Source organism: Sodiomyces alkalinus (genome assembly GCF_003711515.1).
Source record: "Sodiomyces alkalinus F11 unplaced genomic scaffold SODALscaffold_4, whole genome shotgun sequence".
In the NCBI taxonomy this organism is placed as follows: Eukaryota; Fungi; Ascomycota; class Sordariomycetes; order Glomerellales; family Plectosphaerellaceae; genus Sodiomyces; species Sodiomyces alkalinus.
The window spans coordinates 2,448,498-2,463,425 of record NW_021167082.1 but is presented as its reverse complement, the minus strand read 5'-3'; the positions used below and the strand labels follow the sequence as shown (position 1 = coordinate 2,463,425).

The 14,928-nt window shown below is 45.7% G+C and overlaps 3 protein-coding genes across 3 annotated transcripts; 2 read left to right on the top strand and 1 right to left on the bottom strand.

Moving 5' to 3' along the window:
• Positions 1 to 981: 981 nt before the first annotated feature.
• SODALDRAFT_332881 (ADP-ribosylation factor GTPase-activating protein GCS1) lies at positions 982 to 2,544 on the top strand. Its single transcript, XM_028611828.1, has 3 exons — positions 982 to 1,268; positions 1,352 to 2,098; positions 2,186 to 2,544. The coding sequence occupies exons 1-3, from the start codon at positions 1,221 to 1,223 to the stop codon at positions 2,504 to 2,506; spliced, it is 1,116 nt and encodes a 371-aa protein (XP_028467245.1). The 5' UTR covers positions 982 to 1,220; the 3' UTR covers positions 2,507 to 2,544.
• A 7,122-nt stretch (positions 2,545 to 9,666) lies between these two features.
• SODALDRAFT_332880 (adenylyl cyclase-associated protein) lies at positions 9,667 to 12,012 on the top strand. Its single transcript, XM_028611827.1, has 5 exons — positions 9,667 to 9,829; positions 9,893 to 10,169; positions 10,239 to 10,561; positions 10,618 to 11,128; positions 11,197 to 12,012. Exons 1-5 carry the CDS (start codon positions 9,786 to 9,788, stop codon positions 11,638 to 11,640), a joined length of 1,599 nt encoding a protein of 532 aa, XP_028467244.1. The 5' UTR covers positions 9,667 to 9,785; the 3' UTR covers positions 11,641 to 12,012.
• SODALDRAFT_350575 (carnitine O-acetyltransferase) lies at positions 11,701 to 14,599 on the bottom strand. The gene is made up of 3 exons (XM_028613491.1): positions 14,072 to 14,599; positions 12,317 to 13,979; positions 11,701 to 12,248 (listed from the first exon to the last, which is right to left on the bottom strand). The coding sequence occupies exons 1-3, from the start codon at positions 14,112 to 14,114 to the stop codon at positions 12,122 to 12,124; spliced, it is 1,833 nt and encodes a 610-aa protein (XP_028467243.1). The 5' UTR covers positions 14,115 to 14,599; the 3' UTR covers positions 11,701 to 12,121.
• Positions 14,600 to 14,928: the final 329 nt, after the last annotated feature.

The following is a 14,928-nucleotide window of genomic DNA, read 5'->3' as shown; positions in this document are numbered from 1 at the left end:
AATTATACATAATTGCCTTAATCAATTTTAACCTATTTTGTGATGATTTTGACTACGCTTTATCCGATAGCCTTTTCCTCGCGGTACACGCGGCGATCTTATAGGTAGCGTGTACGCCTTTTTTTAGAGAGGTCGTTAATAGACGGAGGCGTCCTTATCGGTGGTTTTTTCGTTACGGCTATAGCCTTTTAGCGGGCGGCCGTCTTCTTCTTACCGGCGGCCGTAGCCGCCATAGTAGTAGCCGTAATAGCCGTGGTAGCCGTAATGGCAGTATCCTTAGCGTCCAGAGTCTTATCGCCCTCTAGTATAATAGTAGAAGACAGAGTAGCTGTGATAGTGGAGGATAAGATAGCCGTGGCCTCCTCCGTCGTGTTAGGGTTAACGATAAGTGCTTCGTATTTACGAATATTAGGTAGTATAGGCTTAAGCAGCAGGTAGGCGTTAGCCTCCTTATCGCTTAGCTTTAGATTAAGGTAGTTATCCTAATAGGAGGCAGATTTACTATATGTAGCATACTCCTACATTGTCTAACCCCTTTAGTTAATACGGGTAGTAGTGGCTACCTTTTATTCGGCGTTAGATACGTTAAAAGATATCTTTACTTACTTATCGGTTAGTTAATTAATTAATAGGTAGGTTAATTAATCGCTTAATTACTCTAATCAGGTTAATAGTAGTTGTTTAAGAGTGCTTATATAAATATAATTACTTTTTATAGTAGAATAGGGGTAGCCTCATTAATATCTATCGTTTAGGCGTTATAAACCTGGCTTATAACTATCGCACGTTAAAATAACACTTAGATAATTAACTTAGTAGAGTATAAATCTCGCGTATATATATTATATTAAGTTATATCTATATAAGTGTTTTATGCCCTTAGTTTAGGTGGTGAAGACTCTGTTATGGGTACTATATTATTTGGATCCTATCCGGTCTTTTCCGGTATCCTTCCTTGTTGTATCCTGATGCCCGAGGTCCCCGAGATCCGAAGCCCTTAGTTAGGTATGGATCCCCTAGGGACCACGTCGTGGTCCGTGTGCCCATGCGACATATGTTCGTCTGTAGTTTCAGTCAGCTAATACATCGCGTGAGTCGGCGACTCGTCAACCCATCGGCTGGGGGTACTGGTATTCCAACATCGACACACGGTACCTAATCCTGTTTGATCTCACCACGTCTTCAACTTGATTCCAACTCGCGGCCCTGCACTCACCAAAATGGCGTCCAGGGCCATGTGGGAAGTTGATCCCGAGACCCGGGCCAAGGTATGCTGTAGTGACAAATCTCCTGACGCCGTACTTTTTATCTAGGGAGATAAACATACTAATCAAATGCCCTCCTATTCCAGTTGTCCGCGATCCAAAAAGAAGCCAAGAATAATGTCTGCTGCGATTGCAACGCGCCGTCGCCCCAATGGGCTTCCCCGAAGTTTGGCATCTTCATCTGTCTCTCATGCGCCGGTGTACATCGGGGATTAGGTGTCCACATCTCCTTTGTCCGCAGCATTTCAATGGACGCCTTTAAGCAGATCGAGATCGAGCGTATGAGACTTGGTGGCAACGAAAATTGGAAAGAATTCTTTGAAAGCCACGAACACACCAAAATGGGAGGTATCACATGGGACAGTACCACAATTGCGGATCGATATAGTGGTGAAGTGGGAGAAGAATGGAAGGAGAGGTTGACGGCGAAGGTGGAGGGCAGGGAATACATCCCGGTTTCAAAGAAGACTACTCCCAAGCCCGCAACGGCAACGGAAGCCACCCGCTCTGGATCGCCCATCCACGGCAGCATCAATAACCGCTCGGCGGCTGGGGGAGAGAGAGTAAAAGTAGATGACGAGTACTTTTATACACTAGGAGCCAAGAATGCGAACCGACCGGACGGTTTGGCTCCTAGCCAAGGGGGGAAATATGGCGGTTTCGGGAACACCCCGACACCTCCAACGAGAGACGATGCCAGGGCACCCACTTACGACGAATTGCAGAAAGATCCCGTGGCAGCTTTGACTAAAGGCTTCGGATGGTTCGCATCCACGGTGACAAAGACCGCCAAGACCGTGAACGATGGTTATATTCAACCTACGGCGAAACAAGTAAGAAGCCATCTGCCCCCGTTGTTTCCAAGCATTCCAATCATTGCAAAAACCCATTGGAGGGTTAGGACTGACTCGACTGGCTAGCTTGCGGAGTCGGATTTCGCGAGGCAAGCACAGGCAGCAGCAGGTCAGGTTGGTCGCGCGGCGCAGCAACGCGCTCGCAGCGCGCAGAGCGGCCTGAACCGGTTTGTCGAAGGTCCACGAGACGACTACAGACAGGTGCCCATAGACGAGAGCAAAAGAGGGTTCTGGGACGAGTTTTCAAGTCTAGCAGGCGAACAACATCAGCAGCATAAGTCCCGACCATCCGGCAACAGTTCCATTGGCACTTCGGCCATGAAACCCTCTAGTAGTAGCACGGCTGCTCCGCCAGCAACAAAGAAGGACGAATGGGATGCCTGGTAATAAGAAGGGCAGAGTTGTATATTTTGTTATATATCCGGTCGCCGTATGTTTTATTTGACCCTTAGGCCCCGTTCGACAATTTCACCTAGTTGGTGAAATCTCACCACGATTTTTGTGAAAGTAATAACGCCCGCTAAGACGCTATTTTAACGCCGTCGCTTATCCTCGATATATCTTTTTATACAGATATAAGGGAGTTATATCGGGTAAATAATAAGCCGATCCGTATACGGGGTCGAGTCTTTCGTATATAAAAAGACACTACTTTTTACTAGTATAGAATATTAGGAAGACTACTATGTATATCGATATAGCGGCCCTAGGTTCTATTAGTATAGAGAATATTATAGAAGGGCTACTTAGTAATATACTTAACCCTTATACTAGGGATCTTAACGACTATAAGGCTACCTAAGAAAACTAAAACATCGAATAGTAACCCCTTATATAAGGAGGGATACTATTAATTTAAAGGCCTCTAGCGATAACGATATATCCGAAGACGAGATAACAAGTTAAAATCCTATTATAAAGGGGACCCTAGCGTTATAAGTTAGTACTCCTTTACCCGCTACAGCTAAATATAAACGGTTACGGGTAGTATAGCTAGATTATATCGAGCATCGACTCTTCGAGTTATTAGTTACTATATATTACAATAATCCCCTATTCGCTATAAGTAATAAGAGGTTGGCTAGATAATAAGTGCTAGCTAAGATCCTACCTAAGATATAAGAAGTATATCCTATAGCTAATCTATCGGTTAAGGCGATAATAATAAAACTCGATCGTGTAGAAAAAGAGCTAAGAGCTGCCTTAACGCTTATCGATAAGTCCGGTATTAATAACTATCATAATAAAAGCGGTATTATTAAAACGACTAATAAGTAGTAGGGTATATTTAAGGTACAACACGGCCATATCGGTAAGCGTATTCGGAACCGCGGAGGCGTATAATAGGTAGATAGCCTATTAAAGCTTATTTAGCCTTATACTATTATAACGGGTTCGAATATCGCCGATATATAAGAGCTAGATTAACGGAAGAGTTAGAAATCGGTATTAATACCGGCAGCTAAACGCACTATGTAGTAATAATAGAATCTTAATAATGGCAGCGTAATAGGCTCTCTTCTCCCTTATAACGATATTTTAGATAACGCTCCACGGCGCTACGATAAAAGGAAAAACACACCTACGGATCCACTAATAACAGGGTTGCTTATATTAGTTGCACGTTAAAACGCGCCTTCCTTTAAGGACGTCATTACTAATTATTAGCGTGATCTTGTCGATAAATTAGACGGCGTTAATAGGATTATTATAGTAGGAGAATTTATCACTTAAAATCATAACCTAGTAACGCTACTTAACGCGTTAAGAAAAGAGAAAAAGAGGGTGTTTTTAAAGAATTACGGCTTTATAAAAGTAGAGGTTATAAAAGTAGTAGAGGTTATTAAAGGAGGTGGTGATAGTGGTGAGGGCGGCAGGCGTAGCCTTATAGTGGATCTGGATTCCAATTATGCGTTATTTCCTGTACGTTTTAATTAGCTAGGAGCATTTACGACCCACTTAAATAGGACTAGTACGGGGTATAGCTTTATCTTCTCTGTTACTCCTGCCTCTTAATATCTAATAGGCGTAGTACTTAATATACTACTTCATATATCGATATCTTTGCGATAATAATAACTACTGCTACTACTCTATTATCTTAGCTATCTAGTACCTTATTTGTAATCTACCCTTAATACCGATATTACAGTTAGCTAGCTCGGCGGCTAGCTATAATACCTACTCTTCCTCGTCTTTAGTAAATCGTCTATCTACCGTTATTATTACCGTTATACTATTACGTATAGCCCTGACGAAGTTCTAGATCCCCGTTACGGAAACTCTATATATCCGCGCTATACCCCTAAAAAAACTCGTGCCTTAGACTTCCTCCACTTATAGTAGCTCCTCGTTATCGTCTAGGAAACTCTAGTTCTCCTCGTTATAGCCGAGGATAGATTTAACGTCCCTAAAGCCTAATTCCACTATATACCTATCGATCTTATCGCGGTTAATATCGTATAATAAGAGGAGACCTTTACTATTTAGCTTATCGTGATATAGGGCAAGGACGCTTATATAGATTATTAGGTCCTACGTATATATCTAGTATAAAGTAAAGTACTCGACTATAATCGTGTATTTATTAGGGTTTATAATACCGTTAGGGTTAAGCCTAGTAATCTAGGTATAGTCTTCTATACGCTAAACACCGAGCAGGAAAAGCAGGCTAATAGCGTTCTAGGTTTGATTAGAGATAACCTAATTAGCGATAAACTTCCTTACCTACGCTGCGACCAGGACCGGCAGGATAATACCCTAGCCGCGGCTAAAGGAATATAGCTAACCTCTACTTATCGTGTATAAACTCCTCTAATACGAATACGGTGCCGGAGTTAAATAGTTATTTAGCTAGATACTTATACTCTATTATCTAAATTATTTCCTCGCCCGGTTACGCTATAAAGCGCTTAGGGAGGGGGGAGCTAGTATATCCTTAGTAACGACGTTTAATAATAGTAAAGGGCATAGCGGAGATATTCTAGGAGGCTATAGTCTAATTAAGCGCGGTCGTTCCGCCTATACGAAGCTAGACGAGAATATCTATAACATGCTAGATAGTAGGGGTTAGCTTTTACGCGGGCGTTTAGAGGAATTACGCCACGGATATAACCCGCGGCTTAATAAAACTATTATAATTATTAGTACGCGCGAGAAATATAGCCTTGTCTACTTTACTCTTATAGTAGGCTGTTATAACGCCCGCTAGGCTAAGGGCTAGGTAGGCTAACTCGTTTATTTCCTATAATATATATACGGGGACTATTCTATTAGTTATAGGAATAAGGCTAGGTATAGTAAGAGTAATAACGTTTATAGCGCTCGCGCCCGAACGTATAGGGAAAGTAATAGGGGCGCCGGTAGTGCGTTAGTTCTACGGAGTAGCCGGGTTACTAAGGCGCGATACGGATAACGGATTAGGGAGGAAACGTCTATCTAGCCCCTACGGGACGTTATACCGCGGTATACTTCGAAGGTACTACTTAAAGATTTACTTAGGTCTAGTCTAGCTTTATACGTTATAATTATAGTCGAGTAAAAACTATAGCTAGGGGTAGATTAGGGCTAAAGTTTTAGCGTTATCTATTTTAATAACTTTATTCGCCTCGAAAATAGGCGCGAATACCGTATAACGGAGTATACTATTAAGGGGGTTATCGTAACCTAATACCGTGGCGCGATTACGGTAATCTATAATACTTTCCTTATTCTCCTATCGCTAAGCTTAGAAGGCTATACCCGATAAGGAAAGCTTAGTAATACGTAAACTCTTATCACTAAACAGGGTAATAACTCTAAAGTATCCTTCGAAGGGTAGCCCTTCGCCTACATATCCTCGGTAGAAATACTTAGAGAATTACTACTTAAATACTATATCCTTGAATCTATTAACGGTAGATAGGTACTCCACGACGTATTACTAAGCTATGAATAGTATTAGGTAGGTAGGCGTAGGAGAGGGGTATAAAAGAAGTATAGAAGGTATATACGTGATATAACGAAATTATAATAGAGATAGTTTAGTAGAGAGGTAAAACATAGCGCGAGATACTATAAGAGGAAATAAAGATATAAGTTCTAGTCGATATTAATAAATACTACCGCTATAATAGTAAATAATAGGGGAAGGTCGGCTAGAATATTAGATAAGAGAAGAATTTTATAATTAGTTAGGTAGGCGGCCTAATCTAACAGAGCGTCGCGGTTTATATTATTTTTATTATTCCGCTCTTCTTTCGTGTGCTTACTATTCGGAGATCGGATAATAGCCCTTATACCTTCCCTTACCCGAGTCTAAGGTTATTCGCTATATGTGAATAGCACGTAATTACCTCGGGTAACTCGGGTTCCTTATTCGATACCTAATAAGGCTATGAGGCTATACTAAAGCCTTTTAAAGGTGCTTTACCTTAAGTGTTCTTTAATCTATACGTTCCTTTAATGTTTCCTAGCTAAAGCACCCTCGGAACCTACGCTTTCTTTAAGGCTATCCTTAGACTAACTAAAGTCTTTTTATCTCTCCTTAAAGGCGCCGGTTAACTCTTTAAGCCACTATAGCTTCTTCCGGCATCTACGCTTAATTAACTCCTACGCTTCTATAGCCTTTTCTAGTATCTAAATATTCTAGTATTATCTAGGTATCGCCTAGAGTAACGGCCTTTGGCGCCCCGGCTATAATCGCGTAACGCTTTAATACCTATCCGTATTCTATAGATAGTCTATAAACTAATATCCCTAAGTATCTGCCCCGGGTGATATAAGCTTTACGTCCCGCGGGCGTCCTTTAGCGGCGATAGTATTCACGATAAAAAGGAAAGAAGGGAAAGGAAAGAAATACACCGCTAAGTAGCGATAGAAAGCGAATAGTATACGCTATAAGGAATAGAATAGAATAGAATAATAAACGCCTAAGGGAATAGAATAAAATAGAAAAAGAAAAAAAGGGAAAGAAAAGGAAATAAGAGGCGTATACATTATGAAACGATTGACATACGTTTAGGGGAGATAGTAGACCACGATATACGTCGCCGGCGTGCCTCTATACCACGTTATAAGGTATTAGTAATTAAACTACGGCTAAACGATGTTCCTTATCTATAAAACCTCTAGGTCTCGGTAAGGGATATACTAATAGAGATCTCTACCGTTTAGCCGTCCGGGGTACTACGGCCTTCCACGGCGTTATTCCGAAGTCCGAGATAGGGTCCCGGTCGGAAATAATAGATATAGCGGTGCTATAGCCCGTAGATAAGGGTAGCCTTAGTGAATTTATCGGTCACGATTAAAGGTAAGTCTGCTATAGAGAAGCCCTCCCTCTAGTAAAGAGGATAAGCCGAGGGTGCCTCGGGTAGCCCGATAATAAAGTCTATAGCTTATGCGGAGGCTAGGGTATACCCTCTTAGACTTAAGATTTATAGCCTTTCGCACGGATAGGTTCCACGCTTTTCCCCTTAGGGTTACTAAGCCGCTAGCCTTAGGTATTCTCGGTATATTTAGCCGTTTTTAGTTAACAAGCCTGTTAGTAGGAAAACGTTCTCCGCGAAACGCGGGTAAAGGGAAGATTACGGTAAGGGGAGGTCGGCTCCCCTTATACTCCGCGGGAAGAGGGGGAAAAAAAAGAAGGGGGGGGGGAATTATATCGCATAGGCACACAGACCACAACGTGGTCTATAGGGGATCCAGGGGGGATCCACGCTATAACTAAGGGCTTCGGATATCGGGGACCTCGGGTATTAGGATATAATAGGGGCGGATACCGGAAAAGACCGAATAGGACCTAAATAATATAGTACCCATAACAGAGTCTTCACCACCTAAAATTAAGGGTATAAGAGACTCACACATATATAACTTAATATAATACACACACACGAGATTTCTGCTCTACTAAGTTAATTATCCAAGTGCTATTTGACGTGCGACAAATTATCGAGTAGCTTAGCACTATGGTAAAGGTAGTGTGTAGGATAGGATATTCGCTATCCTACGCCCTTCAGCGATTATTAGGAAGGTTATCGCTATAATTATTAGGAAAATTAGCGTTAGAGCTAGGCATCCGTGGTAGATACTAATATAGGTTAGTATAGGCGCTATTCCTACGCTTAACTAGTAACCGTAGATTCCTTAGTATACTCCACGCCTAGACCTAGTAAAAGGGAGGCGATAAGGGGGGGAGGGAGATTATCGAGTAGCTCGGTGCCACAGTAAAAGAAAAAGGGGGCGTTATCGAAAGGTATTAGAGCTCGGAATCGATCCACGGTAAGTGCTGGTATATAGGTTAGTATAGTCGCTATCCTACGCCTTAGCTAGTAACCGTGGATTCCTGGTGCTCCACGCCTAGACCTATTAAAGGGGAGGCGATTATTAGGAAGGTTATCGCGGTGTCGGAGCTCGGGTTCTATAGTGGGTGCTAGTGCAGGTTAGTATAGTCGCTATTCCTGCGCTTAACTCGCGACCGTGGGTTCCTTTATCGCTCCACGTCTAAACCCATTAAGGGGAGGCGTCTTCGCCTAGTATGCTAGCGGTTGCCTAGTTCCGCCGGTTATGTCTATTTAGTCTTAGTATACATAGTCCGCGCCAGGCGGCGGTACACGAACCTTACCTAAAAGCTTAGTTACTACTATTTAATATGCCCTATCCAGGTAAATCCCCTGGCCAGCCAGTACTATAGGACCTAGAGAACCCAGGATTTAAGGGTTGACCTTTACTATAGTAAAAGAGGTATAATAAAGATATCTTCACTAAGCTAAGGGGCGAAGGGCGCCGGGGATATATATTCTTAGCGGGCCCGGGGGGCCGGACTATCGATCTTCCGGTTCCTATACGGACGTATAGATCCGGCCCAAACAAGCGGATAGCTCAGGGCCATATATTCGTATAGGGTCCGTGCCGCGTAATCTTTACGCGCGTATGGTGCCTGCCTATCGTGGTCGTATCAACGGCTATACCTAATAATCCCTATATTATAATCCGTAATAGTTTAATCCGATTCTTCTACGTTAACGATATCGGACTTATCTATTATAGAGATTATAAGACTAACGCTAACGACCTCGAGGCTACCCTTAAACGAAGGTATAGGTTATTAGGAGGCAATAAAATCCGTTAGTTCCTAGAAATTAAGGTTCTAAAGCATAAAGCTATATATAGGTTATAGCTATTATAATCCTCTGATATAAAGAAGATAACGGTTAAATACTAAGTAGATATCCTCTGCCGAAAACTACTGAAGGTCCTATTATTAACTATGGAGCCGTTAATACTACGCGATAGTATATACCCGTTAATTCCCGAGGTCCGCTAGTATTAGGGTATAATAGGCTTAATTCTATATCCCGCTATTATAATAAGACCCGATATCATGTTCGCCTATTCGAAGCTTTCCTAATATAATATTAACCCCTCCTCTAACCACTTAGAAGGGCTTAATAAGTGCTACTATTCTTATATTATATATAGCACTATTACCTAAAATTTAGGAGGGATAGACTCTTCCTAACCGTAAGCGACACGTCCTTTAGGAATAATCCAGACCGTAAGAGGTTCTAAGCCTATGCGACACTTCCGTACTCTTCGTTCTCCAACGAGTGCAGGCCAAGGGGTATCCAGCTCGGAAAGGAACACGTCAGTCCCTTTGATACACTATCGCAGCATCTTGCCCGTCATGGCTACAACTAATATGCACAACCTGACAACCTTAATCAAGAGGTCCGCCTAACCCAGCGTTCCCGTATCCAAGCCGAGATGACTGACGAACATTCTCAACCTCAGACTCGAGGCTGCTACTGCGAGACTTGAAGATATCGCTTCGTCCACAATTGAGCTTCCCCAGGCGCCGCCGCTTGGCTCAGAGCTCACTTCGTCTCCCCCTGTGGCTTTCGACGCGCCGACACCTCCTCCTCCGCCCCAGCCAACGGCCAATGCGACATCCGCCCCTGTCTCGGACCCGTTGCCGGAATCAATTGAACAATTCGACGCCTTTATTAACGAGACCGTCGACGGATATGTCAAACTCAGCAAACATCTCGGCGGTTTGGTCGCAGAACAGGTCCGTTAGAATTTGACAACCCAATACCGTAAATGATCAGTACGTCCACATTACTTACGTGCTGTTCAGGCTTCCGAAGTTTTACGAGGCTTTCAGGCAGAGCGGGAGTTTCTGCTCCTCACCACCAAGGCTCGCAAGCCAGATCTTAATGGTGTCGAGATGAATGTTTACCAAGATATCCTTAAGCCCATCAACGAAGCACTCGTTTCTGTGACCAACATTAAGGAGGCCAACAGAGGCTCTCCCGTCTTCGCGCAGCTGTGCGCAGTCGCCGAAGGCATCATGGTTCTGGCTTGGGTGACTGTTGATAACCGACCCTGGAAGCATGTCGAAGAGTCCCTTGCCTCGGCACAATTCTTTGGGAACAGAGTACTGAAGGAGCAGAAGGACAAGTTCGTACCCGCCCCGTCAACTTGAAAAAGGACCTGTCGGGCTAATTCTGAAATAGGGATCCGCAACAAGCTGAATGGGTCAACGCATTCTATCAAGTCTTCCGACGACTCGCAGACTATGTCAAGCAACATTTCCACAACGGGATTCCTTGGAACCCTAAAGGCAGGCCAGCGGGGGAAGTTATGAAGTCTCTATCTGAGACGACTGAAGTCGCTCCATCGGCCCACACGTCGCAACCTGGAGGGCTGCCTCCCCCACCACCTCCGCCTGGACCAGCTCCTGTTCTCGATATTCAAGACGAGGCGACCGCATCCAGTAGACCAAAGGCAGGCTTAGACGCTGTCTTCTCCGAGCTCAACAAGGGCGACCAGGTAACCAAAGGCCTCCGCAAGGTGGACAAATCGGAAATGACACACAAAAACCCTTCTTTGCGTGCCGGGTCAACCGTGGGAGGACACGACGCTCCTAGAGGAAAGAGCCCCGCCCCCGGCAAGAAGCCGAAGCCGGAGAGCATGCGAGTGAAGAAACCCGCGAAGAAGGAGCTCGATGGCAACAAATGGATCATTGTAGGCGAATCCAGAATGACCAGCTCATATGGATGTCTCGTACACTATTTTGCTAACATCCGTGTCAGGAGAATTATGACAGAGAACCGCAGCCCATGGAAATTGAGGCGGCAATTTCGCACTCGATACTCATCAGCAGATGCAACAACACAACCATCATCGTGAAGGGCAAGGCCAACGCTGTCACCATCGAGAACTCCAACCGCCTGTCCCTCATCGTGGACACGCTGGTGTCAACCGTAGACGTTATCAAGTCTCAAAATTTCGCCCTGCAAATACTGGGAACCGTTCCCACTGTCATGATGGATCAAGTCGATGGCGGGCAAATCTACTTGAGCAATGAAAGCAGTTCGACAAAGATCTTCACCAGCAAATCATCAGGAATCAATCTCAATGTCGCTGAGGGACCCGAACATGATTATGTGGAGTTGCCCTTACCTTACCAAATCTGCTCGTTCTACGATCCAGCCAAGAAGGATGTCGTCCACGAGATTGTCTGTCATGCCGGATGATTGCATTGTTTGTTGGAGCGTAGAGTTGTTCGGAGAGGATCCGTTTCTAGGACCCGAAACATGTGCCTACTTCCTTCCTCAGCTCTCACTGCAAAATAAACAGTTTTGTATAGTTGAGTTACCTCAGCCCTGTTTTTTTAAGTTTTACTTTTCTATTTTCCCCCTTTACTTTCGATTTCTTTTTTGTTGCCCTGCCGGAAAATCGGAAGATGATATATGGCATATATCACATGTGCTTATAGATCCTCGAACAAAATCTAGAATCTGGAGGTGGAGTGAGGGGCCATTAACACACCACGCAACGCAAGGAGATATAGTGCCCAAGAGTTCCACCCCAATATCAATTCTAATAGATCATCTACACTACTTGCCAATGTAACATACAAAGTCTTCTCTATCATGGTGCCATGTGAGGCTTGGCTAATATACCCCTACCCCACGCCATCGACCGCTGTTCCATTCAAGGTTTTCGCATGCATGCTTAAAGCTTGGCTTTTGGTGCTTCAATGGTGGGCAACAGAAGGTCACGAATGTCCCCAGCTGCCTCACTGAGGTAGAAGCTCATCCTCTGGCTGCCCAACCCCTTGGAGACAATATTGAAATTCAGGCTGTGATTGTGTTAGTTTACGGACACGAAGAAGTGCCAAAAGAGAGTAGTCCTTGGAATGGAACTGACCTGTTCTCATTGATCATGTAAGCGATGCCGAAGCCATCGTCGACGACTTGGCTCCAGCCATAGCCATTGAAAAATTCGGAGCTCAGCTGTGACGTGGAAAGATACCAAGTTGAAGAGTACGCGTAAGCAGGGTCCTTGTAGATCGCGGGAAGCTCTTCACCAGCCTGCAGTAGCTTCTTGAGTCCGAAAAGGTGTCTATCGACACCCTTCCCATCGGATGCAGCAGAGATATACTCCAGGTGCGAGTCAATGGCTTTGCGGAAAAGTTCGGCACGCGTCTTATCGTCCACGTCCGGGTTGGCCATGGCGTTGCACCAGGCCACTGAGGCCTCAGACACGGTTCTGCACGTCTCAGTCCGTCCTTGTTGGAAGCGTCGAGTGGCGGCGGATTCGTAGGTGGGGCGGTTCTTGCCGTACATCTTATGGTACGCAAGCTGAATGATCATTTGGACGTAGGCATCGGGAGAACACTTAAATTTCTTGATGAGACCTTTGCCGTAACCCTGGTAGGCTTGGATGGCGAGTTCATGCTGTCCGATGACCTCGTTGAAATCCTTAACGGCACGGTCAATCTCCGCTTGGACTTCTTTGGTGATTTCGAACCGAATCGCCTGCGGTTCGGGCAGATTGGAGCGAACAGACGCATCCGAGAGGTCAATCTTGTTGTTGAAGATGGCGTCGTTGATGTAGTCATTGAGGCGGTGTGTTGGTGTGCCGTCCATCATGGAATGTTCACCCATGAACCCCGACGTGCCGTTGTCGTTGACGATGAGCTGCAGAGGCTTGTCAAACCATCTATTTTGCCCGTCGCCGTGCCAATACTGATGCGCGCGTTCCTCGAGCGTCACAGGTGAGGCATCGTCCAGGCAGACAACGAAGGAGGCCGACTCGATCGCTTCTAGAGCCGCGGCGTTCCTTGTGTGAGCACTGAGCAGGACTTGCCGGGCATCGGCCCACACATCGCGATTCTCAGAAGTCAGCGCGCCTACAGCAGGGACGCGCGCAGCAGCCTGGTAGACCTTTTTGAATTGTTGCTCGAGTTCGCTAGCATTCAGCTGTCGCCCGTCAACTTCGTGGAGGATCTTGAAAAACTGGTTCTTGCGGATGGCGACGATATGCTTGTATTCTTCCGGGGAAAATTTCACCGGATAGTCCGCAGGCTTTGCGGCTACTCGACTCGCATTGAACATCCACCGATAGCTGTCCATGCAAATTGGCAGTTTCTTCATGTACTCGGGCTCCAGGGTGCCACTGTCCACCTGTTTCTTGAATTGGAGGGCAGCTGACGTGATAGCAGCAGCCCTCTTCGCCGGGTCTTTCCTCCGTCGGTCATCGCGATGAGAGTAGAAGTAACTGACGTAGGGAACGACGGGATCACGGTAGCTGAGGTACGCGGCATCATTCCACCATTCGTAGAGCCAGTTCTTGTGGTGAGGATCTGCCCGCCGTGCAAGCAACCTCTCTTGGAGTTTGGGGCCCGCACCACCGGGTTTAAGAAAATCGTCGAGGGCCTGTTTGCTGGCGGCGAGCTCTGACTCGGAAAGGAGAGGGCGGAGAGTTTTGATATAACGTGAAGCTGTTTCTTCCAGGGTCGGGACAGGCAAGCGGGGAAGTGAGTCCTGGAATCTCAGCATCGGGCCTTTGGATTTATCCTCGACATAACCTGTGGCTGCTGTCAGCAAAGCGCCCATCATATGGGGTCCAAGAGGGTGATTATGGAGGGCTCGCGAAGAGGGAACCTGTCTTGATACCTACCCGGTGGGAGCGAGCTACTGAGCCTCTTGCTTGCCTGAGCCATGGCTAATGTGTTTACCTCGAGCAGGTCAGCATGACAAATGTACCTCAGGATAGACGTATGGACGCATGGGGGACAGAAGGAGAGAAAAGAACCGATACGCACGGAGATAGATGCTTACTGTATAAAGCGATTTGGGAATACTCGAAACTCTGCGCGTGGCAAACTTGGCCCCGAGAGCTTGCAGTGCAGACGACATGACAGATTCTTAGAATCAGTCAAAAGATGGCGCACCTCACGAAAGGCAAGGTCGATGAGTTCGTGAACGGACGTGGGTAGAGTCGGGTGGATGGAGTGGCGGAGAGCTCCTAAAGTATGGAGTAGGTATGGGTATGATTGCCGTGAACCGTGGGAGCCGATGAGCCTAGGCAACGCCCACTTAATGACCTCCTGTGAGGTACTATGTACTAATATTATTGGACGCCCAGTGCCAGAAGCTGAAGGAGATGCTGGCTAAGGTAGGTGGGTCAAATGACCATCTGAACCGCTCCCTCCGGAATGCGTCGAACTTGGATCCATGAAATATTAGGTGCAGGTACAGAGAGAACCGAAGAGTGGAGCTATATGCGCAATACCCACTTGGGCTGCACCCGCAGGTCATTTGTCGAGCCGAGGTTACGTCGGATCTTGCGGAACTGCACTTAACCTCGGAGGGGCCTGTTGCGTTAATCGCTATCCGTCGTCGCTCGAGGAGCCGGCGCTAGAATACCCTTCCAGGAAAATCACATGCCGCCTTCCGCTGCTACCCCCCACTTAGTTGGATATCAGGTCACATGACCTACCTAGGGCGGGGTCTGTAGAGTAAGCAAGGACTGTA

Excerpts from the sequence above, each read along its gene's own strand:
- SODALDRAFT_332881 (XM_028611828.1), top strand. The coding sequence starts at position 1,221 with ATGGCGTCCAGGGCCATGTGGGAAGTTGATCCCGAGACCCGGGCCAAG. Across the intron at positions 1,269-1,351 it reads ATCCCGAGACCCGGGCCAAG|TTGTCCGCGATCCAAAAAGA; the intron begins GTATGCTGTAGT and ends CTCCTATTCCAG. Across the intron at positions 2,099-2,185 it reads TTCAACCTACGGCGAAACAA|CTTGCGGAGTCGGATTTCGC; the intron begins GTAAGAAGCCAT and ends TCGACTGGCTAG.
- SODALDRAFT_332880 (XM_028611827.1), top strand. The coding sequence starts at position 9,786 with ATGGCTACAACTAATATGCACAACCTGACAACCTTAATCAAGAG. Across the intron at positions 9,830-9,892 it reads CTGACAACCTTAATCAAGAG|ACTCGAGGCTGCTACTGCGA; the intron begins GTCCGCCTAACC and ends TCTCAACCTCAG. Across the intron at positions 10,562-10,617 it reads CTGAAGGAGCAGAAGGACAA|GGATCCGCAACAAGCTGAAT; the intron begins GTTCGTACCCGC and ends ATTCTGAAATAG.
- SODALDRAFT_350575 (XM_028613491.1), bottom strand. The coding sequence starts at position 14,114 with ATGGCTCAGGCAAGCAAGAGGCTCAGTAGCTCGCTCCCACCGG. Across the intron at positions 13,980-14,071 it reads CAGTAGCTCGCTCCCACCGG|GTTATGTCGAGGATAAATCC; the intron begins GTAGGTATCAAG and ends CAGCAGCCACAG. Across the intron at positions 12,249-12,316 it reads TACATGATCAATGAGAACAG|CCTGAATTTCAATATTGTCT; the intron begins GTCAGTTCCATT and ends ACACAATCACAG.